Raw genomic sequence first — 20,239 nt, 5'->3', positions numbered from 1 at the left:
AGGATGGTGGGGGTCAGGGCTGTGGGGTCATGGTCACCATGATGAGGTCAAGGCAGAAGCTGTGGGGTGAGGGTAAGAATGGGGTCATGGTCAGAATGGGGTCAGAGATCAGGGTCAGGATGGTGGGGGGTCAGGGCTGGGGGGTGAGGGTCAGGATGATGGGGTCAGAGGTCAGGTCAGGATGGTGGGGGTCAGAGCTGTGGGGTGAGGGTCAGGATAATTGGTCAGAGGTCAGGGTCATGATGGTGGGGATCAGGGCTGTGGGCTGAGGGTCAGGATGATGGGGTCAGAGGTCAGGTCAGGATGGTGGGGGTCAGGGCTGTGGGCTGAGGGTCAGGATGATGGGGTCAGAGGTCAGGTCAGGATGGTGGGGGTCAGGGCTGTGGGCTGAGGGTCAGGATGCTGGGGCCAGGGTAGGGGTCCAGTTAGGACAGCAAGCTGCCCGCAGCCCAGGGGGCGGACAGGCCGGCACTCACAGCATGCTGGCTTGCCCTGAGCTGACCAGCCGTCCGCCCGCACCCAGGCTCGCCAAGAAGTCCTGGTTCGGGAACTTCATCAGCCTGGAGAAGGAGGAGCAGATCTTTGTGGTCATCAAAGACAAGCCGCTGAGCTCCATCAAAGCTGACATTGTCCACGCCTTCCTGTCGGTAAGCCTCACGCTGCGCGGTCCCTGCCCCCGGGACCCCAGCCTGGGCAGGGCCGGGGGGCGGGAGACGCGTGTCCCCTGGGGCAGGCCCAGGCTGGGGGCGGGGGTCAGGTGGGGTGACACAGCCGCGCTGAGGAGGGGCCTGAGGCCTCGTCATGGGGCGGGGTCTCTGCGGGTCTGGGGGTTCACCTGGGGCCTCGAGACTGCCCGCCTCCCGCAACCCCACGCCCCCCTTGGTGGGTCGCCCCACAGCCCCTCCACGCAGAGGCTGCTTGGCCCGACCAGAGCCGCAGGCCTGCATCCAGCAGAGCTGGTCCTCGACCCCGGGGGCGCGCATCCCCTACACGCGGCCCAGGCTCTGGCCCGGCCTCTCCCCTCCCACAACTTGGGCCCTGCTTTCTGCCCTGTGTCGGGGTCCATCCTGTGTTGGGGTCCACCTGCCTGAGGCGGAGAGCCCCCGCCGCTGGGGCCTGGGGGCCAGGGCTGGAGGGGGGCGGCTCCACAAGGGGAGGCCGCGCTCACGCCGCCTGCGCCCACAGATCCCCAGCCTCAGCCACAGCGTCATCTCCCAGACGAGCTTCCGGGCCGAGTACAAGGCGACGGGGGGCCCGGCTGTGTTCCAGAAGCCGGTCAAGTTCCAGGTGGACATCACGTACACGGAGGGCGGAGCCGCGCAGAAGGAGAATGGCATTTACTCGGTCACGTTCACGCTCTTGTCTGGTGAGCCGCTGGGGAGCCCGGGGCCTCACCTGGGCGCGGGGTCCCCACCGGCCCTGCCCCTCACCTGCCCTGTCTCCCCCAGGCCCGAGCCGCCGCTTCAAGAGGGTCGTGGAGACCATTCAGGCCCAGCTGCTGAGCACACACGAGCAGCCCTCTGCCCAGCACTTGTCAGGTGAGGGCGGGGCCCAGCGCGGCCGCGCGAGGGCTGGGGACAGGGCGCGGCCCATCCGCGAGCCGCCTGGCCCGCAGCCGCGCGCCCCCAGGGAGCAGGGCCCTCCCGCCAGCGGCGTCTGCACACCAGGGAGGTAGGGCCGCACGCACGCTGAAAGGCGCCTCTTGTCCACTGTAGAACCCCCCCCGCCAGCTCCGGGACTGAGCTGGGGTGCTGGGCTTAAGGGCCAGAAGGTGGCCACCAGCTACGAGAGTAGCCTCTGACGCTGGCAGGTAAGGTGTCCGGCCCCACCGCCGGGGCAGGGAGGGGGCTGTGGGCAGGTCCTCTGAGAGCCAGGCCGGCCCGAGGAGGGCGCCCTGCGCCCACCCACACATCCAGCGGCCACCTCCTGGCCCTGGACAGGCCACGCGGGCCCAGCACACAGCTGAGCAGCTGGACACGGGGCGACCCGGCCCCAGGCCAGCGAGAGTGGGCTCCTCCGGAGTGACCAGGGTCCTGCCAGGGCCCTGTGCCCTTGGGGGCAGAGCATCCTCCTGGGCGGGGGTGGTACCCACTCTGGTACCCACTCTGGCTGATGTGAGGGGCTGTCCACCACCCACCCTCCCCTAGACGGGCAGGACAGGGGGGTCCAAAGCAGGGGCCCCCCAGCTGGGCCTAGAGCGGGGCACACAGGGGCCGGCGCTGCCAAGGCCTGCAGCGCTGGAGGCCCGGGAGCCTGAGCGTCAGCACTGCTGGGCCCTGCCGGGCCCTGCCGGGGAAGGGGCTGCAGCCACGCGGGTGTGGGTGAGACCTGGGGCTTGTGCATGAGTGGTGAGTGGCGTGTCAGGGAGGGCGTGCGGCGTGGGTTCGCAGCGGGAGATGCCAGCTGACCCTGAGGCCCTTGTGGGCCTGGAGAGCACAGGGTCCAGCCCAGAGCCCCCCTCAGAGCCCCCCTCTCAGGGCCCCCATGACCAACTGTCTGTGCTTGTGTGTGGGGTCCTAGAGGCCGAGCAGCCCCCGTCCATCCCGCCCTGCCATGCTCATTCCATCGTCTGTGTTCCACCTTCGCCCCTTGTCACGTGTGCCCCGCTGGTGGGGGGGCTGGGGCTGGGGGGCTCTGACCCACGGAGGGGGCCCACTCCCCTGGCCCTGGGGCTGGCTGGCCTGGGGGCTGTGCCTTTAATGCCCCCACCTCAGAGGAGGCAGTGTTCCCAGGGGGAGGCCGAAGCTGGGGAAGAACAGCTTGTCCGGGGAAGCAAGCAGGGTGCCTGGTGAACTGCCTGGAAGACAGGGACATGGGCCCTCTTTGCTCCTGGCCAGGCAGAGTCCCATCCTAGAGGGCCCCCTCCTGTCAGCCAGTGTCCCCCCGCTAGGCCCCAGCCCAGTAGCAAACCTGGTGGACCGATTCTTTTTGCAAGGCCCACGCCCGCGTCAGCTCCGGGTCTGAATCTGCTCCCTGGAGGCTGCTGGGTGCCGGCTCTGGACCTCTGCCCTGCCTTCTTTCAGGGAGCCCTGGACTTGAGGAGTCCCAGCCCCTCCCAGGGGTCGGCCCTTACCTGTTCCCTCCCTCTCATACTGGACTCGCTTGTCCAGAGAGTTCATTCCTAGAGCCACTGGACGGGGGGGAGGGGTGCAGAAGCTGGGGTCCCCCTGGGGCTCCAGTCTGAGACCTGGTGACCACTCCGGCAGGGCCCCACCACAGCCCAGGGAGGGGCCCTTAGAGGGCCTGGCTGCCTTCCCCACCCTCAGCCCACCCGACCCGGCCCAGCAGGGGGTGGAGAGAGTAGGGAAGAGGGTGGCTCCCTGAGCCTGGGGCAAAGGGGAGCCTTGTAGCCAGTGGGTCAAAGGGTGAGTGGTAGGCTGAGGACCCAAAGGTAGCCAGCACAGACCCCAGCCAGAGGCTTGGACCTCTCAGCTTCGAGGCACATGCGCTGGGCCCAGAGTCGGAGGGAGGGAGGGCCAGGCACGACCCCCCCAGTGCCCAGGAGAGGGGCCCCGCTTTCCGCTGCCCTCTGCGGAGCCATGCCCGGCTCCAGCTCTGAGCCCCGGCCCTCTTAGCCCGCCTGCGTTGGCCGCACCCCTTGGCCACAGCCCCGCCCACCCTTGGCCATGGCCCTGCCCTCGGCCCGCTCCTCCCAGGGCCCCGCCCCCTCCCAGGGCCCGGCCTGAGGCTGCCCCCAGCTGGAGGTCTGAGCTGGAAGCTGTGTTCACACGTCTCCCCTCCTCTCTCCGTTCTGTGCTCCAGACACCACTAACTGTATGGAAATGATGACGGGGAGGCTTTCCAAATGTGGTAAGAAGCCCTCACGCGCACCTGGGCCCCCCAGCCTGTCACCCCATCGCTCACCCCTGCACCCCCTGCAGCCTGCTCCTGGTGGGTGCTGCCCCCAACCCCGGCTGTCCTGGGGTCCCCATGTACCTGAGGGGCCTGGACATGCACACGTGGCCGCGCTGGCCCCCAAGGAGCCCGGCTGTGCCCAGCCCCCAGTCTCTGCCACCAGCCACCTTCCTCCTTCAGTCCTCAGAGCGGCCGCAGGCCCAACCCAAGATCAGGGCAGGCCAGGGAGGGACTTCAAGGCTCAGAGCAGGAAGGGCCGCCCTGGCCCCAAGGCCAGCAAGGCTCCCAACTGCGGGCTCCGGCCCAAGGTCAGGGGTCCCTTAATCCCTGGGCCGCAGGCTGGGGTCCGGCCCTCTGCCCCCTGGAGGGGGCGGGGTGGGGCTCCTGCCGCTCCGTCGACGGAGCAGAGAGGGGGTCCTGTCCTTGCCCGGGTGGGGCCCGGCTTAGGAGGAGGGGCTGAGGTGTCCCGGGGCCAGGAGCACAGGGTCCCTGGTGGGCTGGGCCCCCACGGCTGCCCCTTCCTCTTCCCTCGGGACGGTCTCGCCGGGACCAGGGCCCCCACTCTGGCTGCCTGCCCCAGCCCCCACCACACTCAAGCTCCATGCGTGTCCACCCATCCGTCCGTCTGTCTGTCCGCTGCTGACCTCTGTGTCCACGCTGTGCCGTCCGGGCTGGCCGGGGCCGGGCTCCAGGCCTCCCAGGAGGAGTGTGATGGGCACACGGGCCCTGGCCTTTCCGCCTCTTACTCCAGAGCTGGGCCGGCCTGCCGCTGAAGGTGCAGGGTGACAGGAGGTCTGGCGGCGGAGGAGGGTCCCCGCCAGCCCGGGCCCCGGCCCGCTGCCCAGAGGCCTGGAGTCCCCCGGCCACCCGCCCCGCTTGCTGCCTCGGCCCCGCGCGCCCGCGCAGACGCCCTCGCGGGCCCCTGGTTCATTCGTCTTGTTCTCTCTCTTCCCTCCCTTCCCCCTTTTCTCTCTTTTCTTTTTTTCTTTTGTCTTCTGTTCTGTGCACCCAGGCAGCCCATTGAGTAACTTCTTTGACGTAATTAAACAACTTTTTTCAGACGAGAAGAACGGGCAGGCGGCCCAGGCCCCCAGCACGCCCGCCAAGCGGAGTGCCCACGGCCCACTCGGGGACTCCGCGGCCGCTGGCCCCGGCCCTGGAGGGGACGCCGAGTACCCAGCGGGCAAGGACGAGGCCAGGACGGGGCTGCCCGCCGCCCGCCGGGAGCAGCCTTAGACAGACATATAGCCCCCTCCCCTCGCACGGCCCGCCGCCCGCCCCGTGTGGACCGAGGGCCACGCCCGTCTGTCCGTCTAGACTGTTGTGAAGCGGGGAGGAAAGGAAAGGGGGCCCCGGGGTCCGCAGCCCAGGCTGGGCCACCCGGGCCCGCTCTCTCTTTCTCTCGCTGTCTCTCTCTCTGCCTGTCTCTGACAACGCCACTGTCTCCACTCTGATACCAGGAATTATCCCGAAAAGTTAACATGTCACCTCCACGAGGCCGTCCTCCGTGCTCTGCACCGGACTCCGGCTGACCGAAGGCAGCTGCCGCAGACCCGCCCTCCTCCCGCCGCCTGCCCGCCCGCCCGCCCGCCCGCGCGGCAGCTCTGCCCACTTTCAGCTCCGCATGGCCATGGGGAGGAGGACCCGGGCCCCCCGACTGGACGCGCGCTGACCAGCGCCCTCGGCGGGTCCAGCCGGCCTCCGGGGTGGGCCCGAGGGGGCGAAGCAGTCCTCTGGCCCGGCCGCCTCGGCCTCTCCCCGGCGCGCCCCCCCCCCCACCCCCCGCCGCTCCTTGTCCACATCCACGCACCTCAGCGCTGCCCACGTGACCCGCCGCATCCCACCCCAGCTCCCTGGGCGCCTCAGGTGGAAAGAGACCCAGGGCTGAGCGTGCCCGCCTGCCCGGAGGCTGGCCGAGATCAGTATTATTTATTTGCTGTTTTAACTTATTGAGTTTCTTCTCTGTTCAGGGAAGGGGCAGCAGCAGCGCCGTCCTGCCGTCTGTCCGTCCGTCTGTCTGTCTGTGTGTGTGTGTGTCTTGGGCAGGGTGGGGTCTGGGCCGAGGTGCCCCGTGGACAGAGCCGTCGGGGTGCTGGGGGCAGCCGGCCGGTGCAGCGCCGGCAAGCTACTGTAAACTTTAAAGAATTCCTGCAAGATATTTTTATAAACTTTTTTTCTTGGTTGTTTTTGGAGAAGGGTGTTGGGGTGGGGGGGCGGGCCGCGGGCAGGGCTAGACTTGGAGTTCGGTTCTTTCTATACACACACATATAAACATATTTAGAGAATGGCGTGGTTCGCTCTGTCCCAGGTTCGGTCCCGAGGAGACGCGACTCCATCCTGGGGGGCCCAGGCCAGGGCCCATCTTGGTTTTGTGTCCGAGTGTGGGGCCCGGGGAAGGCCCGAGTTGGCCCCCTACACGTAACATGCAAGATGGCAGGGGGCATTGCAGGGGTTTTTTTTTTTTTACTAAAATGACAAAAAGTTAAAAAAAAAAAAAAACAACCAAGGACAAAGAAAGGCAGCAAGTCGCTGCACCTGGAGGGCCGCGCGGCAGGCGGGGTTGCATGCCCGCGCCGCCACAAGGCCACATCGCGTCCACCTGCCTGCTCGCCCGTTGTGGATACATTTTAATGCTTCTGTTCCATTGGCCCCGCCCCAGGCTGGGATCTCAGCACATAACAAAAAACGAAACACCTATAACAGCAAAAGCCGCGCGACCCCCGTGGGAGGGGCTCCTCCAGGGACGAGGACCGGAAAGCAATACCTCTCCTTAGGCTCCCTCTTTTGTACTCGGACACACAGACGTCACGGGATTGGACGAGCCCCACCCAGTGTACCCCATCAAACAACTGTGAGCAACTTTAGTTCCGAACAATAAATTCCTTCCGTAAAGTCACCCACGCCAGTCTCCGTGCGGGCGGGCGGGCGGGCATGTGGGGCGGCCTGGGACCGAGCCGGCAGGTGTGATGGCGCGCTGTCTGCCTGGCCAGCGAGGACCAGGGGCTGGGCCGGGTGGGGCGCGGACGCCAGGAGGGCACTCTGGGGGGACGGGCGTCGGCCACTGCGCCTCTGCTGCCTCCCTGAGACCACACCTGGGCCCTTCCGGACGACGGCCTGCCTTTTCGCCCCTCCCTCCTGCGGGAAGAGGCAGAGGGGCGTGTGGCCCAGCCCTGGAGTGATGGGCCGAGGCGGGTGGGCAGCCCTGGGACAGCGGGCTGGCAGGGCAGCGTGGTCCCCGCCAGGGGTGGAGGCACCACAACCCCCTGTCGGGCAGCCGACAACCCCCCCCCCCCCCCCCCCCCGCCTTGCTGCAATGCTGAGGGGAGGCCCAGCCTCCTGAGGGCCCCGGGCTGCCCAGCCGCACGACTCGAGGGCAGCAGCCGTGAGGAGGGACGCGGGGCAGCCCCCGACCGGGCCCCCAGCAGGGAGCACGAGGCCCTCGGAGCTGCCTCCTGGTGCATGGAGGGGCCTCTCTGCACCCAGCCGTCTGCACCAGCGCAGCGCCCCCAGCCTGGGGGCTGGGCGGCCGTCTCTCCCGTGGTGGGGGCGGCAACATCCCCGGCTTCCAGCCACCCGACCAGCTGTTCCGAGATGCTTCCATCTGGCCCTGGGGCGGGCAGGTCGGGCCGAGGGTTCACGCGCTCCCCTCCCAGCCATCAGGCGGGGAGCACAGCGGGCTTCCCGGGCGTAGCTCTGAGCTTGGGGGTTCTGCTGCAGCGGCGTGGGCCCCAGACTCACGAGGCGGCTCTGGAAACTGCCCACCGCTGAAGAGATCAGAGCCCAGAGGGTGCTCTGGGCCCCAGCACTGCGTGGTGTCCCGTTCACTTCAGCTTAAGAACCGGGGGGAGGGGGTCTGGCTGCTACATCCTGGCAAGGTGCGTGGCCACCAGGCTCTCGACCAACTGCCAGAGAGGGCTTCTTGACCCCACGGTTCTGCATGCGCTTCACTGAAAGCAGCTGACTCGCCTCAGGCCTCCTCGGCTCTCCTCCCGGCCCTCTTACAGTCTGCATTCTGACGAGTCGCCCTCAGTGGGCATGACTGGCATCCCCAGAGGACACCGCAATCGTCAGCAGCGCCCTCAGCTTCCGTGGGAGCCCACCAGTGCACTCCCGCAGGCGGAGCACCCGTTCCGCGGCCCCGCTTCTACACCAAGCTCGCTCTTGGTTGTAAACAAAACAAACCAAAGCAAGCTAAGCCAAAAGCTGCTAGGGCTACTATTTTCTCCCATTACATCAGCGTGTGCCAGACAGATGCCTTCTGAGCACTTTACACTGAGCACTATGTCTGTGAAGTAGAGACTTCAATGGGCCCTTGCAGAAAACAAACAGGATCAGAGGATGACGTCGCAGGCCTGGTGACCCACCAACCGGTGTGGGTGCAGCCCCCCCAGGGTAACCCTGGGCGGGGGGCCCCGGGGGCAGAGCCAGTGGGCAGGGCACCCAGCTGTGGATGGAGCCGCCACCCAGCCCTCTCTCCGCCCTGCCTGGAGCCCACCCTGGCCTGTCCACGCGCTCAGCTGACAGGGGTGCCCGAGCTGGGAGAGGCGCTTCCACCCGCCGGCTTCTCTGCGGAGCAGAGAGCTCACTTGCCGCAGGAGGGTCCTGGCCCTCGCCCGCCCCACCCCGTGCCCACCCTGCCCCCCGCGGCTCTGCGCCCACTCCTTCCTCACCCGAGGCCACCAGGTCCAGTCCACAGCTCCTCCCTCCTGGGCCCGCCACCACCCCCCCAGCAGCCCAGTCTCCCTCTGTGGCTTGGCAGGGGTGGAGGTGGCAGGGCGCAGAGATGGTGGCCAGGGCTGGGAGGAGAGAGAAGCAGTGTGAACGTCAAAGCCGGGGTGTCAGCATAGCTGGGGGCCGTGGACACAGTCCCCCACCAAGGCGGGGAGGCAAGTGCCGGCCCCAGGGCGCGGGCGGGACTGCGGAGCCTATGCCGCGGTCACGCTTGTCTGCAGGGTCAGGCCCGGGGTGCAGTGCCTGTGTGGACCCTCTCGGGCCCTGGATGACCCTGTGACACTTCCATGGCCCGTCCTACACATGGAGCTGGTGTAACGTGTTCTCAAAACCTAGGGGCTTAAACCATACAAACGTGCCTTCTTAAGTTCTGTAGTTCATGAATGGGGTTTCGCTGAAATGGCCTCACTTCTGCAGGTCCTGGGGAAAGATCCGTTTCCTTCCTTAGCTTTTTCTTTCAGCATTTGATTCACTCTTGGGTGCCCCTGGGCTCTGTCACTGGGGCACACAGGCACGGGGCCGACCGGGGATTGAACTACCCTGTGCTGAAAGCCGATTCTTAACCACTGAGCCACCAGGGACATCCCCTTGGTCAGCTTCTGGAGGCCCCCCTGCGTCCCTGGAGCCGGGAGCACAGGCCAGCCCTCCTTACGCTGCGTTGCCCTGGTTCTCCCCCCTCCGTCTGAAGGAGCCCCGTGAGCACACTCGGCCCAGGCTCCCCCCTCAAGTCCAGCTGGTGAGCAAGCTGCACTCTACCTGCAGCTGTCCCCCTCTGCTGGGGAAGGCAGCAGGCCGTCAGGCTCCAGGCACGTGGGGGTGGACCCTTTTTGGGGGGAGGGTGTGTTAGTCTGCCCACTGCAGACTGCTCCCTAGCAAGTTCCACATCCATCTCGTGTGTAAAACACACCGGTCTCCTGAGCTTTCCTGAAGTCTCAACCCACTGCAAGCTCAAGTCAAACCCCAAACCTCACCTCAACCACCTGAACCAGGTGAAAGCCAGACGCGGAATGTGAACTGTCCCAGCACATATTGGGGAACTGCCCCTTTCCATACTGGGCCTCTGAGACGAGAAGTCACCTACTTCCAAAATACAACAGTAGAAGAGGTCCAAGAGGCCAGGCACGGGCGTTTCCATCCAAAAAGGGAGAAAATGAAGGAGGCGTATTTTGAAGTCCAGTGGGCTCCACACCCCTTGAGGCAGGTGCCCAGCAAGGCCTGGGAGTTGCCCTCTGCGGCTGAGGGCTCCACACCCAGGACTCTCTGCCCCCTTCAGCCCTTCATTTTAGAGAAAAGGAGCCAGCGTCCTCAGCTGGCTTCCATCAGCCTGTGTCCTGCCCAGAAGCTTTGAGCTCGACAGCCCCCCACTCGACCCTCTGCCCCCTTCAGTCCTTGCTGGCAGCGCTTCTGACGGAGTGAAGTTCTCAAGAACCACGGGGTACCATGGTACGTCGTGGGGGTTCTCTCCCTAAGACGAGAGGCTCCTTCAGATCCTCCCGAGAGCCTTCCTGTTTCCGGCTCTGCCGGGACAACTGAGGTCTGTTTCAAGACTCTCTGATGGAATCTCTGCTGTGGTTCATGCTCCAAGTTATCAAAGAAAGTCTGCCCAGCACCCTTGGCTTTTTCTCTAGGGGGCATTTCCCAACAGGCAATCTCCTCATTCTAGTGTCTTTTTCAGCGGGCTGGGCTGAGAACTTCTTAGACCATCGAGTGTTTTGGTCCCTTCTGTCACTAGCTCTTTCTCAGTCTCTCAACGTGTATTTTACTATAAGCAACAGATAAAGCAGGCTGCACCTTTGACACTTTGGCTGGAGTCTCCTCAGCTAAACACCCAGGCTGCTCGCTCACAAGGCTGCTACACGGACATTTGGGGACCCAGCAGGCCGGCCCCCTTCCACCCTCCCTCCAGCTTCCCCCAGAGGGTCCTCCCTGGGTGCCCGGTCAGCCGTGGTCCAGTTCCCCTGCGTCTGGAGGCTGCTGCTTCAGAGATCCATTCCCAAAGAGGAAGGGACAGCCCATGTGGCCTGTGGGCCAAGGGCTCACAGTGAGCTGGGAGGCAGAGGGGAGCTGAGCAGGACGGGCAGGGTGGGTGGCCTGGGAGGGGCTGTGGCCTCCCAGAGGCGCAGAGCTCTTGCAGCCTGCGTGCGGGCGTAGGGTGGTCAGCTAGAAGCCTGTCCTTCTGGGAGGCGGAGGGAGCAGCTGGCCCTGCCAGGCCTGGGGGCTGGTGACATGCCAGGGCGGCAGAGGAAGGGTCTGCTGGCCACGACTGAGTTTGAGGTCAGCTGAGCGTCAGGAGGGCAGGAAATTCAGGACCCAGCAAGGCACGGGCTGGCGGGGAGGGTGCAGGAGCCCGAGGGTTGGCAGGGGGCAGGGGTGCATGACAGGAATCAACACGCGGGGACGGTGTAGGGCCTTGCAGGAAACCTGCATCTCTGCCCACAGGGGGCTGGACCAGCTCCAGGGCTGTTCATACCACCCCCGCCCTGCCACCCCCCCAGCTATCCTACACCCACCCAAGTGATGCTGCCCGTTCCAGAGGTGGCCCCCACAGCGGAGCCTCTGTTCCAGCTGGCCAGGACGCTCACCTCTGGCCGACTGCGGCCCCCACTCCAGGGTCACTGCTGCCCGGGTGGAGAGGGCACACCACAGGGAGACTGAGGGTCCAGTACCCCTGGGGACCTGACCCACGGAACACTGCCCCGCCCCCAGCAACCCGTGGACACGCGCAGCAGGGGAGTCCGGGGGGAGCCCTGGCAGGAAGGCAGCACCTGCTCTTGGCAAGCACAGCTGTGGTCAGTGAGGGTTCCCTGGGCTGGCCTGCAAGGGAGGGCGCTGCCCCGGGCCATGTGAGGAGCAGGGCACATGGCCAGGCTGCCCTCCGCACCGAGACGCTGACACACACAGGAGCTGACCTGAGAGAAGTCTCTTTATTACACCCGCACAGGGACGCCAGGCTCTCCTGCCCCCGGCCGCGGCTCCACAAAGGCTGCCTCCCGAGCACCACGGCCCGGACCCTGGCTGGCCCGGGGCCCCTCCTGGGCAGTGAGGGCAGCGGAAGGAGACACTGCAGCTCGCGGCGCTCCAGACACCCGGCCTCCCTGGCCCTCCAGCCGGCCCTGAGCCAGAGTGAGTCCAGATCGGGAGGAGAGAGGAGAAAGCCAGGCTAGGGTCTCTAAAAGCCACTCCAACCGGAGCCAAGACCAAGGGCGGCGGAAGCGAAGCCTGCGGCCCCCGCCTCGGGGAAGGGCCCCCCCGCCCCGCTGCGTGTCTCCCCGGAGGCAAAGGCCCAGCCGGGGGCGGGGCGGACGCGGAAGACCCTAGAGGGAGACTCGGACGGGAGGCCCCGGAGCTGTTTGCCACGGACGAGCGGAGTCCAAGGTGCGCACAATCCGTGCGCGCACAGACACGGACGCGCGCGGTGCGCCGCCACTCCCTCGGCGCGGGCGCCGCCGGGCTCACCTCTCCTTGACGTGGTTCTGTGCGCCCGCCGCCCCGCCCGGCCCGTCCCCGCCGCCCCCGCCGCACAGCGCCTCCGTCAGGTCGTCCATGACCGCCGTCTCTTTGGGGTCGAGCAGGTTGAACTCGCGGGCGAAGAGGATGAAGTGCACGTAAAGCGTGTTCAAGTGTCCGTGCAGCTCGAGCGCCAGGGTCTCCTTGAAGTGCGCCGAGTAGATGTGCGCCAGCACGTGGAACAGGTACTTGCAGATCTTCTTCACCAGGGCCTCGAAGGAGCTGGGGAACTCGCGGCCTGCGGGACGGCCGGGTCACCACCCCGGCCCCGGGGGAGGAAGGCCGTCGTCCCCAGGCCCGGACCGGGGGTCTGCCCCCCTCCCCCCACCACAGGCCGCCCTGCGTGCCCGCCTGCAGCACCCGAGTGAGTGGGCGCCACGCGGGGTCCCGACGGTGGGTGCTCTCCCCGCTGGACCGGGCGCCTCTGGGACCAGGGGCCCGCGACCCAGCTGAAGCTGGGCCCAGGGCCCTCGGTGCCCTGGCCGCAGAGGGGGGGCCTGGGCGATGGTACCTCCCGGTGGCCAGGTGCTGCCGTGGTGACTCAGGGCGGGTCTGGGCTCCACCCTGGCTCCTCCGCCGGCCTGGAGTGGGCGGGGTCATGGGCGGGACGGGACAGGGACACGCACCGTATTTCGTGGGGAACACGTCCTCGTCAGTGACCAGCTTCTGCACGGAGCTCATGACGAAGTCCACGTACTGGGGGGCCGTGCACTTCACCTTCTTGCCCCGCTCGTCGTACCAGTAGTACTGTCTGTGGGGACAGGTGCGCGGTGATGGGACAGCCGGCCGTGTGGCGCTCCCTGCACACGGGCCCTCCCCGGGGCTAACGTCCTTCCCTGGAGACCCTGCCCTGGCTTCTCAGGGTCCGGGGCTTCCCTGCTGGCTCAGATGGTAAAGAATCTGCCTGCAGTGCGGGGGGTCTGGGTACGACCCCAGGGTCGGGAAGATCCCCTGGAGAAGAGGCTGGCACCCCAGTCCTGTGCTCTTACCTGGACAATCTCATGGACGGGGAGCCTGGCAGACTATAGTCCATGGGCCACAAAGGGGCCAAACGTGCGCCCTGGGCCAGGTGGGGTGAGGCGGCCTCTGCACACCCACTCGGTCTCTGGGTACCTCAGAAACTTCCCCGGCAGGTGGGGGTAGGGTGGGCAGTCCTCAGGTGGGAGTGGGTCAGGGCGTTGGGAGATGTGGACCCCCAGCCCAGCCCTGAAAGCAGGCACACATCCTAATTCACGTAACACTGTTGTTCGGCCGTCCTCCAGACATCGGCCCCTGCAGCTGCCATGTCCCACTCTTCCCTCCCACCCCAGGGTGGGCTCCAGTCTTCCCAGCAGGGGGCCCTGTACTTGCAGGTGGGTTGGCCAAGGGCTGCACAGAGCCAGTGGCAGGGAGGGGGGAACCGCATGCTGCCTGGGTCAGTGAGTGATGACCAGGGCAGCCCCTTCTACGGCCGAGGCGCCAACTCTGCCCCAGCCAGACGGCAAGGCTGCACACAGACTTCCACCAGCACCCTACCCCCTTCTCACTGTCTTTACTGGGCTTCAGAACAGATAGCTTTCCCTGATACCATCCCACTTAATCGCAGCCCAGCACCCCAGGCTGGCCCTGAGCACCCTGCCCTGATTTCCTGAGCTCACTAAGCACCCCTGGGTGACAGCCCCAGGGCACCCCCACTCCCAACACCTGGCCAGACCTGCTGTCAGGACAGCAGGCTCTCCAGGTCTCATGGCCGGAAGAAAGGACACTGCCTAGGGGGCTCAGAACAGCGCTGCCGCCCACCCCTACTCCTCGAGCAGGAGCCAGCGCTCTTCTCCACCCCCTTCGCCTGTGAGTGCATCTGTGCCCCTGGTCGGGACGGGGTCAGGCTCCAAGACAGGAACACAGCCCATAACAAATGGGCAGGCCACCAGGAAAAAGGCACCCCTCTGTGGACAAGGGAACACAGCCCTGACTGCCATTGGATACCTGGCTCCGGCCTCCCCGATGCAGAAGGCAGACAACACCTGCCAGCCACTTCCACCTCGGCGAGACCTCCCTGCCATGCCTGCGCCCCGGCTGCCCCGCAGAGCCCAGCACCCGCACGCCCTACAAGGCCCCAGAGCGGGTCAGACAAAGTCCTGAGAAGCTTGCTGAGCTCCCTGCAGGCCCCCAGGAAGGAGACACCCAGCAAGGATCCAGAGCCCTCCCCACCACAGAGTGGCCCTGCTGACTGTCTGTCCCCTGCCCAGGCCCCTGCCCCATCCAAGGACGCGCTGAGAGGAGACAGGTGACTTGTCCCTCCCCTCACAGCGGCCCCTGGGGTCCTGGGGCCAGTGCAGGGAAGAGGGCAGCTCCACCCCAGCGATCCTCCAGCCCTGTTTGGTGCAGATGTCCCTGGCCACCAGTGCCAGAGTCAGAAAACCACTGCAGCTCGAAACCGGGAGAGCTTCCCATGAGGTCAAACCGGAGAGACCAGCTGCTCAGGGCCCTGCTGCGGTCGCCCCGCCTCCTGACAGCTGGGATCCTCTGCTTTCAGCACTCCTTTTCTTCGTTCTTGTTTTATTTTTGCGCTGTCTCACAGTAAAGCTGACTGGCTCTGGCGTGCAGCCTGATGGGTTTTAACCCCAACAGAGGACACGTGATGGGGCACAGCTCCCACCCCGGCCCCTGGCCTGCCGGTCAGTCCTCCGCACACTAGCGATGTGTCCACGGGAACTCCAGGTGACGTCCGGAGCCCAGCTCTGCCATCCACCCTGTCTTTTTTCTCGTTGAGATGGACTCCTGTGTGGATGCACTAGTCCATCTCGTCACCTGCTGCAGGACACCCAGGTGGCCTGCAGTTTGGGGCAATTAAGGGTCAGGCTGCGAAACCCTTTCTGGGCAGGTGTCTGTATGAGCTCCATTTCCCGTTTCTCTTGGGTGGGTGCTCGGGAGCAGCAGCGCTGGGTCCACAGTAGGAACGCCACCAAGATGTCCTCAGAATGGCCGCCCCACCAGCAGCCCCTCCATCCTCGCCGGCACGTGGCGAGGAGGCAACAGGCACTCCCACAGCCAAGTCTGAATTCGTGTTCTCCACCTGCTGCGGTGCTCCCTCTGCCCAGATGGGGCCCTTCCCTGTGCCCAGTCAGAACCAGATTTCTCGCTGTGAGCTGTGAGGGGGTCTCCATCCCTTCCAGGCACTAGTCCTTTCTTGGCTCAGTCTGCAGTTGTCTTTCCTTTCTCTCAACGGTGTCTTTCACAGAACAGAAGTTCTAAATTTTGATGAAGTCGAATTTACTGATTCTCCTTCATCAACGGACTATATCTTGTGGCAGTCAGCTCTGGCAGAAGGAGGCATTTGGATGACTGGTTTTTCTAACAGCTTTAAGTGAAAAGACTATCCTTTCTCCACTGAATGCTTCTGATTCCTGCCAAACACCAAGGGGCTGTGTTTGTGGGGGTGCGTTTCTGGACTCGGCTCTGTTGCTCTGACCTCTGTGTCTCTTCCGTCACCAAGCCCCCGGTCTTGATCACCAGAGTTTTATAGTAACTCAGCACAGCGCTGCTGGACTCTACTGATCTGTTCTTTTCTCAAAATCACTGTAGCTATTCTAGGGATTCTGCTACTCCATGCACATTCTATAATCAGCTTATTTATGGATAAAAACTCTGCTGGCAGTTTGACTAAGTTGCATTACATGAATCTATACTTCTGGTGAGATGTCTTCCCATCCATGAGTACAGTGTCTCTCCATTTACGCTGCTGGTCTTTGGGTTCATTCATCAGCATTTTGTAGTTTCCAGCATGTACATGTTTCCTTAAGTCCATATCTAAGTATTTCACTGTTTTTGGAGTTACTGTGAATGATAAAACTGTATCAATTTTGTGTTCCAGTTGTACACTGCTAGTATACAAACTATGACTGATTTTTTTTGTGTGCTGAGCTTGCTAAATTTACTGATTCAACTTTTTGCCAGAGCTCTTGGGCTTTTTTATATAGACAATCATGCTGTATGCAAATACAGTTTTATTTTCTTCTCCAATTTAAATGACTTTTATTAATTTTTCTTGCCTTACTGCATTACCCATCTTGGGTCAATTGTGGTATTTTGTGCTTTCCAAGGAACTAGTTCATTTAACCTAAACTGTTAAATTTACGTATGCAGAGATTTTTCTGATGCTTCCTATTACCCTCTTAATTTCTGCTGGGTTTATAGTTATTTCCTCTTTTACTCCGTATAACGATAATCTGTATCTTTTCTCTTTTTACTTTTGTTAGTTTTACTAGAGGTTTCTCAGTTTTACTTTTCAGGGAATCGGCTTCTGGTTTCATTAATTTCCCCTATTGTTTTCAGAAACAATCATGTCAGTGGCTTCTGTTCTTATTTTATCATTTCTTTTCTTCTGCTCCATTTAGGGTTTTGTTTTTTGCTCTTGTTTTTTCTGGGATTCCCCACGGACTCAGGAGATGCAGGAAGTCACAGGAGATGCAGGTTTGATCCCTGGATCAGGAAGATCCCCTGGAGGAGGGCATGGCAACCCACTCCAGTGTCCTTGCTGGGAAAAATCCCATGGAGAGAGCCTGGCAGTCTATGGCTGTAAGAGCTGGACATGACAGCACACACATACACACGCACGCACGCTTCTTTCTTTCTCATTTCTTAATATGGAAGCTTAGGTTGAATTGAGATCTTTCTTCTTCTAAAATAAGCATTTAATCCTCTAAACCTTGCTTTAGCTGCATCTCAAATGCAGTTCAAATATGCTGCGTTCTCATTTCAGTTTACAACGTTTTCTAATTTCCCTGGAGACTTCCTCTCTGACCCATGGATGATTTGAAAGTGCGTTAATTTCTTGGGATGTCCCTGGCATTCCAGTGGTTAAGGGGGCACATTCGATCTGCCTTGATCAGGGAGCCAGGAGTCTACATGCCACACAGCATGGCAAGAGAAAAAAAGTACATTGATCTCTAAATGTTTGGAGACTTTTCTGTTACTGATTTCAAACGTAACTAATTGTGGTCAGATAACTTACTCTGCACCTCTGATTAGTTTGCTAAGGTCTGTTTTGTGAGCCAGGACATGACCTCCTCTGGTGAATAATCTCAGTGCACCTGAAAGGAATGTGGATTTTGCTACTGAGGGTGCAGTAAATGTCAATTCAGTCCAGTTGGCTGATGGTGCTATTTAGTTCCAGATTCTTGCTGGCTTTCTATCCACTAGTCTATATATTACCAAAAGAGGCATGTTGAAATCTCCAACCCTAGTGTTTGTCCTTTCGGTTCTGTCTGTCTGCCTTGTGCACAAGCTCTGCCATCTGGCGCAGATGCACTCAAGGCCAGTGCTTCCGGACTGGAAGTCTGCTTTGTCCGTATGAGTGCAGCCACTTTAGTTTTCTTCTGACTTATGTTTTGTTGGCATCTCTTTTTCCATATTTTCACTTTCAACCTGCCAAAGTCATTGCATTTAAAGTGAGTTTCTCGTATACCCTGTACAGCTGGTTCATTTTGAAAATCCAGACTTACAGTCTCTGTCTTGTCACCAGCATGTTTACACCATTGACATTCACTGCAATGACGGATCTGTCTGAATTTAAGTTCACAGTCATTTACTATTTGTTCCCTTTGATTTTCACTCCTTATATTTCCTGCCTTCTTCCGCACTATTTCCTTTTAATTTATCTATTATGATTTATGTCCCTTATGCAACTTTTTTAGAGGTTGCTCAAAGGATTACAAAGCGCGTCCCGATCTTTCCACCCTGCACCTGGCGTCCAGGACCTCTTCCGCATCTGAGTCAGAAAGCCGACCAGCACACAGGGCTCTCTGCCCGCCCCCAGGCCACCACCGTCTCAGTGCTGCAGACACACACTGGAGACCTGTCAGACAGTTATGGCTTTTGCTCACCTTCCAGACATATTTCAAGGAGCTGAAGAGAAGAGGCGGTCATCACGTCTCCCCGCGTCCTCTGCCCCGTGGTCCCTCCTAGCACAGCTTCCCTGACTGCATTGCAAGTGAACTCTCTAAGTCTCCCTTCACTGACAGCTGTCTCTATCCTACCTTCATCCTTGAAGGACAGTATGTGGAACTTCTGGGAGACTGCTGTTTCCATGCAGCACCGTAAGCATGCTGTGGGGCCAGGATGGCCACAGCCACCCCACCACATCCCCACGGGGCGAAGCTGCTGGCTCTGCTGGCTGTGACTGCGTGTTCTCTTTGGCAGTTTGATTATGTGCCTGGGGTGGATTCATTGGATTTATCCTATTTTGAATTCATTAGGCTTCCTGAATCTGTAGGTTTGTGTCTTGGCCAAATTTGTAAGTTTTCAGCTGTTAGGTCTTCAAATGTGTTTTGGGCACAGGCCTTCCTTCTTTTGGGACTGCAAACTCCCCTTTGGTTCCAGTCCTTCAGGCATCAGCAGGGTGGAGAAGGGTGTCCAGCCTGGGCCCTGGGTGGACCTGATGGCCCTGCTCAGACAGCACACGGCTCTGTGGGCCTGACCGACCTCCCGCTTCCTTTAAACTGATTCGTGAGTTTCCATTCCTTGATCGTGAACGATTCCTAGAAAGGCATCTGCTCCTTGGAAGAGAAACTATGACAAACCTAGACAACATATTCGCCTTCTCTAACTCAATGAAACTATGAGCCATGCTGTGTAGGGCCACCCAAGATGAACGGGTCATGGTGGAGAGTTCTGACAAAACATGGTCCACTAGAGAAGGGACTGGCAAACTACTTCAGTGTTCTGGGTTCTGAGAACCCCATAAACAGTATGAAAAGATAAAAAGATATGATACAGAAAGATGAACTCCCCAGGTCAGCAGGTGCCCAATATGCTACTGGAGAAGAGTGGAGAAATAACTCCAGAAAGAATGAAGAGAGGTCTGAACAAAATGGAAACAACGCCCAGCTGTGGATGTGACTGGTGGTGGACATGGCGATGCTGTAGAAATCAGTACTGCACGGGAACCTGGAATGTCAGGCCCATGAATTAAGGTGAATTGGAAGCGGTCAAACAGGAGATGGCAAGAGTGAACAATGACAGTTTATGAATCAGTGACCTAAAATGGACTGGAATGGGAAAATTCAATTCAGATGACCATTATTATAGCTACTACTGTGGGCAAAAATCCCTTAGAAGAAATGGAGTAGCCCTCATAGTCAACAAGAGAGTCCAAAATGAAGTACTTGGGTAAAATCTCAAAAATGACAGAATGATCTGTTTCCAAGGCAAACCATTTAACATCACAGTAATCCAAGTATATGCCCCAAAAGCAATGGTAAAGAAGCTGAAGTTGAACAGTTCTATGAAGACCTACAAGACCTTCTAGAACCAACACCAAAAAATGATGTTGTTTTCATCCTAGGGGACTGGAATGCAAAAATAGGAAGTCTAGAGATACCTGGAAAAACAGGCAAATTTGGCCTTGGAGTACAAAATGAAGCAAGGCAAAGGCTAACAGAGTTTTGCCAAGAGAACGCACTGGTCATAGCAAACACCCTCTTCCAACAACACAAGAAGACGAGTCTACACATGGACATCACCATATGGTCAATACCGAAATCAGACTGATTTGCAACCAAAGATGGAGAAGCTCTATACAGTCAGCAAAAACAAGGCTAGGAGCTGACTGTGCCTCAGATCATGAACTCCTTATTGTAAAATTCAGACTTAAACTGAAGACAGTAGTGAACACCACTAGACCATTCAGGTATGACCTAAATCAAATCCCTTACAATTATACAGTGGAAGTGACAAATAGATTCAAGGGATTAAATCTGATAGAGTACCTGAAGAACTATGGGTGGAGGTTCATGACAGGAGGCAATGATCAAGACCATCCCCAAGAAGTTCAGTTCAGTTCCTCAGTCATGTCCGACTCTTTGTGACCCTGTGGACTGCAGCACACCAGTCTTCCCTGTCCATTACCAGCTCCTAGAACTCGCTCAAACTCATGTCCATCGAGTGGGTGATGCCATCCAACCATCTCATCCTCTGTCATCCCTTTCTCCTCCTGCCTTCAGTCTTTCCCAGCTTCAGGGTCTTTTCCAGTGAGTCAGTTCTTCCCATCAGGTGGCCAAAGTATTGGAGTTTCAGCTTCAGCATCAGTCCTTCCAATGAACACCCAGGACTGATCTCCTTTAGGATGGACTGGTTGGATCTCCTTGCAGTCCAAGGGACTCTCAAG

At 60.7% G+C, this 20,239-nt stretch overlaps 2 protein-coding genes across 23 annotated transcripts in view; one reads left to right on the top strand and one right to left on the bottom strand.

Moving 5' to 3' along the window:
* BRSK2 (BR serine/threonine kinase 2) overlaps positions 1-6,028 on the top strand; it is a 49,735-nt gene extending 43,707 nt beyond the window's left edge. For 5 of the 20 annotated variants that reach the window (XM_070457897.1, XM_070457895.1, XM_070457894.1 and 2 more), the window contains 5 exons: positions 524-647; positions 1,186-1,366; positions 1,449-1,538; positions 3,763-3,810; positions 4,868-6,028. In XM_070457897.1, coding sequence (XP_070313998.1) covers positions 524-647; positions 1,186-1,366; positions 1,449-1,538; positions 3,763-3,810; positions 4,868-5,091 — 667 coding nt within the window. In that variant the 3' untranslated portion in view covers positions 5,092-6,028. Of the gene's footprint in view, positions 1-523; positions 648-1,185; positions 1,367-1,448; positions 1,539-1,715; positions 1,811-3,762; positions 3,811-4,867 lie in introns of all 20 variants that reach the window. The other 15 variants (XR_011484454.1, XR_011484451.1, XR_011484455.1 and 12 more) reach the window with 9 other exon arrangements.
* A 5,463-nt stretch (positions 6,029-11,491) lies between these two features.
* The window catches only part of MOB2 (MOB kinase activator 2), a 52,070-nt gene continuing 43,322 nt past the window's right edge, over positions 11,492-20,239 (bottom strand). For all 3 annotated transcript variants that reach the window (XM_020907864.2, XM_020907863.2, XM_020907862.2), the window contains 2 exons: positions 12,720-12,844; positions 11,492-12,331 (listed from right to left, as the gene is read on the bottom strand). In XM_020907864.2, the coding sequence (XP_020763523.1) occupies positions 12,039-12,331; positions 12,720-12,844 (418 nt within the window). In that variant the 3' untranslated portion in view covers positions 11,492-12,038. The remainder of the gene's footprint in view (positions 12,332-12,719; positions 12,845-20,239) is intronic.

Source organism: Odocoileus virginianus, chromosome 28, assembly GCF_023699985.2.
Source record: "Odocoileus virginianus isolate 20LAN1187 ecotype Illinois chromosome 28, Ovbor_1.2, whole genome shotgun sequence".
Taxonomy (NCBI): Eukaryota; Metazoa; Chordata; class Mammalia; order Artiodactyla; family Cervidae; genus Odocoileus; species Odocoileus virginianus.
This window is presented reverse-complemented; position numbering and strand designations above follow the sequence as displayed.